Genomic DNA, 8,809 nt, shown 5'->3' with positions numbered 1-8,809 from the left:
AACCAAAAAAAAAATGAAATTCATTTTTATCACTCTACAATATATTTTGGGCTATATATCTATGTTGGGAGGGGAGTATGTTAGAATTTGGTCAATCACAGTAGGCTGAAGAATAACCCATAGCCCAAATAGCCGCCATATAGTAACCATAGCTACCGCTATGGTTAGCATAGGAATCATCATAGTAGCCTGAGTGCTAATTTAGGGACAAGCTCTCTCTTCTCGACGAACCAGCTACCATAACAGACGTGCTTGCCCAGACCACATCAGCTGAGTAAGACTGTTTTATGTAACTTTTGGTTACTTGGGATTTTTTGATCAAATTTTTTGCGTAAGACAGATCAGCTATGAAATTTTGAAAAAAATTGAGCTTTCTAAAGAATGTGTGGCCAAAGATACAGTAATTCTACGTAAATCGGACTTTTTGGTCTTGGTGTGGCTGGGGTAATCGGTGTGAACCCATAGGACTACGCATGCAAGAGAGTGTGCTTCATGTTCATATGAAATGTGTGATTTCATGACCTTTTCAATCATAACCATTTGAAACAAGATGAATAACATTTAACACAAATTTATTACACACAGGATACAAATTCGATGCTTAAAATAATGTTCATTGTACACAATTCTTCTCATAAATAAATGCATTTTTCTGCTTATAAAATTATAAACTAAATATTAGAACCCCAGCATTGAAGCAAAGACATCGAAAATGTATCTTAGATGAGCAACCGTTGTCTGAAAATTGCGGCTTGCTGCCCAATGGGGGCCGGCAGTTGCCCAGTGGAGCAAACTCGTTCCGTCCAGCGGAAAGATGCTCAGAATCAGCGGTTGTTCATCCTTCAAGTAGGTGAAAGTCAGATTGTCCGATGTCAGCTGCCGGTGTTTGCTGGCATCAGGCAATGGAGTTTCGACTTGGTGGAAAAAGGTTTTCAAAACTTGATAATTTTGAAAATATTTTCCCGGCAAAACGCTTGTTTGAGAATGGTACCATCTCACCTACAGATTACACTTAATCACTACAAAAATTACATACGATATCACAAATGGACAAGTGCTTCAAGCACATTTTAAAATTTAGTACTTTTGATGAAACCACAAGATGTTTGAAGCTGTGCGTAAAATGCGAATCTACTACCTATCTAATACAGTGCCCCAAGATCAGCTTTTATGGCGTCCAAGATCCGCTGACGACCGACCTTGTTCCAGAGCCAGTGTGGCTTCAGACTTCCGGTCACCTTGCGAGGTTCCTCTTGGAAGCATGAGCGTAGTGTACATCCTCGTTCGTCGACGAAATACTTGTGCACGTCGATAAATTTCCAATTGCTACGAATTAGGTTGTTGAACTTTTCGAGACCCTCAACGATGCTTACAATGTGGCAGCAGTTTGCCAGTGGAGAAACCGTAGTCACGATAATATCGGCCGCTCCGCGATAATTCAAGTTCTCTATCAGTTTGCGCAGATCCTGCTGCATGTCTATGAATTTGTGACCGTGCAGCAAGTCCACCGCGCCGACATTAATCATGACCCGATCGCTTATGTAGGGGGCTTCTAATACGCGGTCTGCTGCTTCCGCGATTGTCAAGCCGGAAATGCAAAGCCCGCTCTGTTGGATGTAGTGTCCTGGAGCGGAAGAAATGTCAAAAGGATCAATATCATGATTATGTGTGCAGTGTGCAAAGATTAACTCACTTTTGTCAATATAACTTCCTAATTCGTAAGCAGCAAGTGATAGGAAAAAGTCATCTCCGATCATCTGATAGCCACAGAAATTGGGATCTTTCATTTTCTGTAGGAAAAAAAATATAAAAGAACGAAAAGTTACGTACCGAATAAGTTTAACCAGTTTAGAACTTACCTTTGCTTGGCCAAACTGTGAGTAGCTTGGCGCTTGTTTTTGTGTTCTGTTCCATCGCGGCTGTGGCGGTAAGTATGGATGGCTGATGATGTCACGCTGCTGCATCCGCTTCCAAGCATTGCGCCGAGGAATGAAGTTCACGTTATCCGGGTAAAATTTGTCCCCTTGGCTAGAGCCGCTGGTTTGAAATCTTGCCATGTTTGGTTGTTGATCAGTGATTGGACCTGGAGTTTGGCCTCGTTTGAAGTACTGCCTGTATCGACCAGGCACGAATTCCGCACTATCCGGGTTAAATTTACCCCCTTGGCTAGACCCGTTGTTGATTTGAATGTTTTGGTTAGTACTTGAACCCGGATTCGGACCTCGCATCAAGGGATGATAGCTGCGGTTGTTATACATCTTGTTGTATGACGTTTTTTGATTAGCGATCATCTTGACTAGGTGTTCCGATTTTTTGGTTGAACAATACCACAAATATGGTCCATACGGAGCTTTGTAGACCGACCACACGTCCGGAATCCTACGTAGAAGTTCTGCTATCCCGTCTCGTCCATTATACATAGACTCAAGATTTACCCCGTTGTAATTCTCATAGTCTTCTACAGAAAAAAGAATCAATGAACAAGCACAGATTATTATCGACATATGTACGTTGCGAAACGTGCTCTGGATTATTCTTACTGATTATGTCTTGAACCGTGGCCCCATTTTGGATGCGTGATATGATGATACTCTGAATGCTTGCTATAAGATCCGGATTCTCTGTTGCCTCGGATTGCGTGGACACATCAACGGAATTTTCATGATGGCTAAGTCTAACCATTTTTCAAAGTTGACGCAGTATATTACACTAAACCTCAGACACAAACTTCCTCTAACGATTGAAACGCGCACGAGGTGACCTTGACAAGAAGCTCACGATATTACAGACGGTGACGCACAGAAGGAATGATATTGAGAACAATAGACAATGAGCCTTTTATAGATTCGATCTTGTGGGCCGATTTGACCAATCACATTTCAACACGTGACCCTCAATATCATTTCACTGAGAACAATGAACTTTTCAGAGTGTGCCACTTTGACCTTGATTTCAAAATTTTCGAACAGATAATCGGCTTTGAATATCGCTGAATAAATCTATTCTATTTAAAATGCATAGAAATTTCAGTGGGTTTTTTTCTTACCCTTTTGATAGTTGTTATATTTTTTTCAAAATTTAAATAGAGGTAAAGGAATATTTTATTTTTGCAAAAGCTATCAAATTGAAATGAATGAAATTTTTCCATAGATACGTTTTTTTAGTGAAAGCTGAATATTAAATCTTAAATATAAATATGAAATCTGAATCTAAACTACGAACATGAAATCTGAATCTGAAATCTGAATCTGAATTCGAATCTGAAATCGAAATCTTAAACCTGAATCTGAAATTTGAATCCAAAATTTGAATATGGAATCTGAACTGTATTCTGAAACTGAAATCTGAATCTGAAATCTGAAATCTGAACCATTAATCTGGATGATTGGATTTGAAATCTGAAATCTGAATCTGAAATCTGAATCTGAAATCTGAATCTGAAATCTGAATCTGAAATCTGAATCTGAAATCTGAATCTGAAATCTGAATCTGAAATCTGAATCTGAAATCTGAATCTGAAATCTGAATCTGAAATCTGAATCTGAAATCTGAATCTGAAATCTGAATCTGAAATCTGAATCTGAAATCTGAATCTGCAATCTGAATCTGAAATCTGAATCTGAAATCTGAATCTGAAATCTGAATCTGAAATCTGAATCTGAAATCTGAATCTGAAATCTGAATCTGAAATCTGAATCTGAAATCTGAATCTGAAATCTGAATCTGAAATCTGAATCTGAAATCTGAATCTGAAATCTGAATCTGAAATCTGAATCTGAAATCTGAATCTGAAATCTGAATCTGAAATCTGAATCTGAAATCTGAATCTGAAATCTGAATCTGAAATCTGAATCTGAAATCTGAATCTGAAATCTGAATCTGAAATCTGAATCTGAAATCTGAATCTGAAATCTGAATCTGAAATCTGAATCTGAAATCTGAATCTGAAATCTAAATCTGAAATCTGAATCTGAAATCTGAATCTGAAATCTGAATCTGAAATCTGAATCTGAAATCTGAATCTGAAATCTGAATCTGAAATCTGAATCTGAAATCTGAATCTGAAATCTGAATCTGAAATCTGAATCTGAAATCTGAATCTGAAATCTGAATCTGAAATCTGAATCTGAAATCTGAATCTGAAATCTGAATCTGAAATCTGTATCTGAAATCTGAATCTGAAATCTGAATCTGAAATCTGAATCTGAAATCTGAATCTGAAATCTGAATCTAAAATCTGAATCTGAAATCTGAATCTGAAATCTGAATCTGAAATCTGAATCTGAAATCTGAATCTGAAATCTGAATCTGAAATCTGAATCTGAAATCTGAATCTGAAATCTGAATCTGAAATCTGAATCTGAAATCTGAATCTGAAATATGAATCTGAAATCTGAATCTGAATCTGAAATCAGAATCTGAAATCTGAATCTGAATCCGAATCTTAAATCTGAAATCTGAATCTGAAATCTGAATCTGAAATCTGAATCTGAAATCTGAATCTGAAATCTGAATCTGAAATCTGAATCTGAAATCTGAATCTGAAATCTGAATCTGAAATCTGAATCTGAAATCTGAATCTGAAATCTGAATCTGAAATCTGAATCTGAAATCTGAATCTGAAATCTGAATCTGAAATCTGAATCTGAAATCTGAATCTGAAATCTGAATCTGAAATCTGAATCTGAAATCTGAATCTGAAATCTGAATCTGAAATCTGAATCTGAAATCTGAATCTGAAATCTGAATCTGAAATCTGAATCTGAAATCTGAATCTGAAATCTGAATCTGAAATCTGAATCTGAAATCTGAATCTGAAATCTGAATCTGAATCTGAAATCTGAATCTGAAATCTGAATCTGAAATCTGAATCTGAAATCTGAATCTGAAATCTGAATCTGAAATCTGAATCTGAAATCTGAATCTGAAATCTGAATCTGAAATCTGAATCTGAAATCTGAATCTGAAATCTGAAATCTGAATCTGAAATCTGAATCTGAAATCTGAATCTGAAATCTGAATCTGAAATCTGAATCTGAAATCTGAATCTGAAATCTGAATCTGAAATCTGAATCTGAAATCTGAATCTGAAATCTGAATCTGAAATCTGAATCTGAAATCTGAATCTGAAATCTGAATCTGAAATCTGAATCTGAAATCTGAATCTGAAATCTGAATCTGAAATCTGAATCTGAAATCTGAATCTGAAATCTGAATCTGAAATATGAATCTGAAATCTGAATCTGAAATCTGAATCTGAAATCTGAATCTGAAATCTGAATCTGAAATCTGAATCTGAAATCTGAATCTGAAATCTGAATCTGAAATCTGAATCTGAAATCTGAATCTGAAATCTGAATCTGAAATCTGAATCTGAAATCTGAATCTGAAATCTGAATCTGAAATCTGAATCTGAAATCTGAATCTGAAATCTGAATCTGAAATCTGAATCTGAAATCTGAAATCTGAATCTGAAATCTGAATCTGAAATCTGAATCTGAAATCTGAATCTGAAATCTGAATCTGAAATCTGAATCTGAAATCTGAATCTGAAATCTGAATCTGAAATCTGAATCTGAAATCTGAATCTGAAATCTGAATCTGAAATCTGAATCTGAAATCTGAATCTGAAATCTGAATCTGAAATCTGAATCTGAAATCTGAATCTGAAATCTGAATCTGAAATCTGAATCTGAAATCTGAATCTGAAATCTGAATCTGAAATCTGAATCTGAAATCTGAATCTGAAATCTGAATCTGAAATCTGAATCGGAATCCGAATCTTAAATCTGAAATCTGAATCTGAAATCTGAATCTGAAATCTGAATCTGAAATCTGAATCTGAAATCTGAATCTGAAATCTGAATCTGAAATCTGAATCTGAAATCTTAATCTGAAATCTGAATCTGAAATCTGAATCTGAAATCTGAATCTGAAATCTGAATCTGAAATCTGAATCTGAAATCTGAATCTGAAATCTGAATCTGAAATCTGAATCTGAAATCTGAATCTGAAATCTGAATCTGAAATCTGAATCTGAAATCTGAATCTGAAATCTGAATCTGAAATCTGAATCTGAAATCTGAATCTGAAATCTGAATCTGAAATCTGAATCTGAAATCTGAATCTGAAATCTGAATCTGAAATCTGAATCTGAAATCTGAATCTGAAATCTGAATCTGAAATCTGAATCTGAAATCTGAATCTGAAATCTGAATCTGAAATCTGAATCTGAAATCTGAATCTGAAATCTGAATCTGAAATCTGAATCTGAATCTGAAATCAGAATCTGAAATTTGAATCTGAATCCGAATCTGAAATCTGAAATCTGAATCTGAAATCTGAATCTGAAATCTGAATCTGAAATCTGAATCTGAAATCTGAATCTGAAATCTGAATCTGAAATCTGAATCTGAAATCTGAAATCTGAATCTGAAATCAGAATCTGAAATCTGAATCTGAATCCGAATCTGAAATCTGAAATCTGAATCTGAAATCTGAATCTGAAATCTGAATCTGAAATCTGAATCTGAATCTGAAATCTGAATCTGAAATCTGAATCTGAAATCTGAATCTGAAATCTGAATCTGAAATCTGAATCTGAAATCTGAATCTGAAATCTGAATCTGAAATCTGAATCTGAAATCTGAATCTGAAATCTGAATCTGAAATCTGAATCTGAAATCTGAATCTGAAATCTGAATCTGAAATCTGAATCTGAAATCTGAATCTGAAATCTGAATCTGAAATCTGAATCTGAAATCTGAATCTGAAATCTGAATCTGAAATCTGAATCTGAAATCTGAATCTGAAATCTGAATCTGAAATCTGAATCTGAAATCTGAATCTGAAATCTGAATCTGAAATCTGAATCTGAAATCTGAATCTGAAATCTGAATCTGAAATCTGAATCTGAAATCTGAATCTGAAATCTGAATCTGAAATCTGAATCTGAAAATCTGAATCTGAAATCTGAATCTGAATCTGAAATCTGAATCTGAAATCTGAATCTGAAATCTGAATCTGAAATCTGAATCTGAAATCTGAATCTGAATCTGAAATCTGAATCTGAAATCTGAATCTGAAATCTGAATCTGAAATCTGAATCTGAAATCTGAAATCTGAAATCTGAAATCTGAAATCTGAAATCTGAATCTGAAATCTGAATCTGAAAATCTGAATCTGAAATCTGAATCTGAAATCTGAATCTGAAAATCTGAATCTGAAATCTGAATCTGAAATCTGAATCTGAAATCTGAATCTGAAATCTGAATCTGAAATCTGAATCTGAAATCTGAATCTGAAATCTGAATCTGAAATCTGAATCTGAAATCTGAATCTGAAATCTGAATCTGAAATCTGAATCTGAAATCTGAATCTGAAATCTGAATCTGAAATCTGAATCTGAAATCTGAATCTGAAATCTGAATCTGAAATCTGAATCTGAAATCTGAATCTGAAATCTGAATCTGAAATCTGAATCTGAAATCTGAATCTGAAATCTGAATCTGAAATCTGAATCTGAAATCTGAATCTGAAATCTGAATCTGAAATCTGAATCTGAAATCTGAATCTGAAATCTGAATCTGAAATCTGAATCTGAAATCTGAATCTGAAATCTGAATCTGAAATCTGAATCTGAAATCTGAATCTGAAATCTGAATCTGAAATCTGAATCTGAAATCTGAATCTGAAATCTGAATCTGAAATCTGAATCTGAAATCTGAATCTGAAATCTGAATCTGAAATCTGAATCTGAAATCTGAATCTGAAATCTGAATCTGAAATCTGAATCTGAAATCTGAATCTGAAATCTGAATCTGAAATCTGAATCTGAAATCTGAATCTGAAATCTGAATCTGAAATCTGAATCTGAAATCTGAATCTGAAATCTGAATCTGAAATCTGAATCTGAAATCTGAATCTGAAATCTGAATCTGAAATCTGAATCTGAAATCTGAATCTGAAATCTGAATCTGAAATCTGAATCTGAAATCTGAATCTGAAATCTGAATCTGAAATCTGAATCTGAAATCTGAATCTGAAATCTGAATCTGAAATCTGAATCTGAAATCTGAATCTGAAATCTGAATCTGAAATCTGAATCTGAAATCTGAATCTGAAATCTGAATCTGAAATCTGAATCTGAAATCTGAATCTGAAATCTGAATCTGAAATCTGAATCTGAAATCTGAATCTGAAATCTGAATCTGAAATCTGAATCTGAAATCTGAATCTGAAATCTGAATCTGAAATCTGAATCTGAAATCTGAATCTGAAATCTGAATCTGAAATCTGAATCTGAAATCTGAATCTGAATCTGAAATCTGAATCTGAAATCTGAATCTGAAATCTGAATCTGAAATCTGAATCTGAAATCTGAATCTGAAATCTGAATCTGAAATCTGAATCTGAAATCTGAATCTGAATCTGAAATCTGAATCTGAAATCTGAATCTGAAATCTGAATCTGAAATCTGAATCTGAAATCTGAATCTGAAATCTGAATCTGAAATCTGAATCTGAAATCTGAATCTGAAATCTGAATCTGAAATCTGAATCTGAAATCTGAATCTGAAATCTGAATCTGAAATCTGAATCTGAAATCTGAATCTGAAATCTGAATCTGAAATCTGAATCTGAAATCTGAATCTGAAATCTGAATCTGAAATCTGAATCTGAAATCTGAATCTGAAATCTGAATCTGAAATCTGAATCTGAAATCTGAATCTGAAATCTGAATTTGAAATCTGAATCTGAATCTGAAATCTGAATCTGAAATCTGAATCTGAAATCTGAATCTGAAATCT

At 34.2% G+C, this 8,809-nt stretch overlaps 1 protein-coding gene across 1 annotated transcript; it reads right to left on the bottom strand.

The window, feature by feature from the left end:
- Positions 1-555: 555 nt before the first annotated feature.
- LOC129760996 (maternal effect protein oskar-like) lies at positions 556-2,823 on the bottom strand. Its single transcript, XM_055758694.1, has 4 exons — positions 2,541-2,823; positions 1,860-2,458; positions 1,694-1,790; positions 556-1,624 (listed from the first exon to the last, which is right to left on the bottom strand). The coding sequence occupies exons 1-4, from the start codon at positions 2,680-2,682 to the stop codon at positions 1,143-1,145; spliced, it is 1,320 nt and encodes a 439-aa protein (XP_055614669.1). The 5' UTR covers positions 2,683-2,823; the 3' UTR covers positions 556-1,142.
- Positions 2,824-8,809: the final 5,986 nt, after the last annotated feature.

Source organism: Uranotaenia lowii, unplaced genomic scaffold (assembly GCF_029784155.1).
Source record: "Uranotaenia lowii strain MFRU-FL unplaced genomic scaffold, ASM2978415v1 HiC_scaffold_957, whole genome shotgun sequence".
Taxonomy (NCBI): Eukaryota; Metazoa; Arthropoda; class Insecta; order Diptera; family Culicidae; genus Uranotaenia; species Uranotaenia lowii.
Note: the sequence above shows the minus strand (reverse complement) of the source record. Positions and strands in the feature narration are given on the sequence as shown.

Coding starts and splice junctions, on each gene's coding strand:
- LOC129760996 (XM_055758694.1), bottom strand. CDS start 2,682: ATGGTTAGACTTAGCCATCATGAAAATTCCGTTGATGTGTCCACGCAA. Junction 2,459..2,540: donor CACGGTTCAAGACATAATCA/GTAAGAATAATC, acceptor TTTTTTCTGTAG/AAGACTATGAGAATTACAAC. Junction 1,625..1,693: donor AGGAAGTTATATTGACAAAA/GTGAGTTAATCT, acceptor CTTCCGCTCCAG/GACACTACATCCAACAGAGC.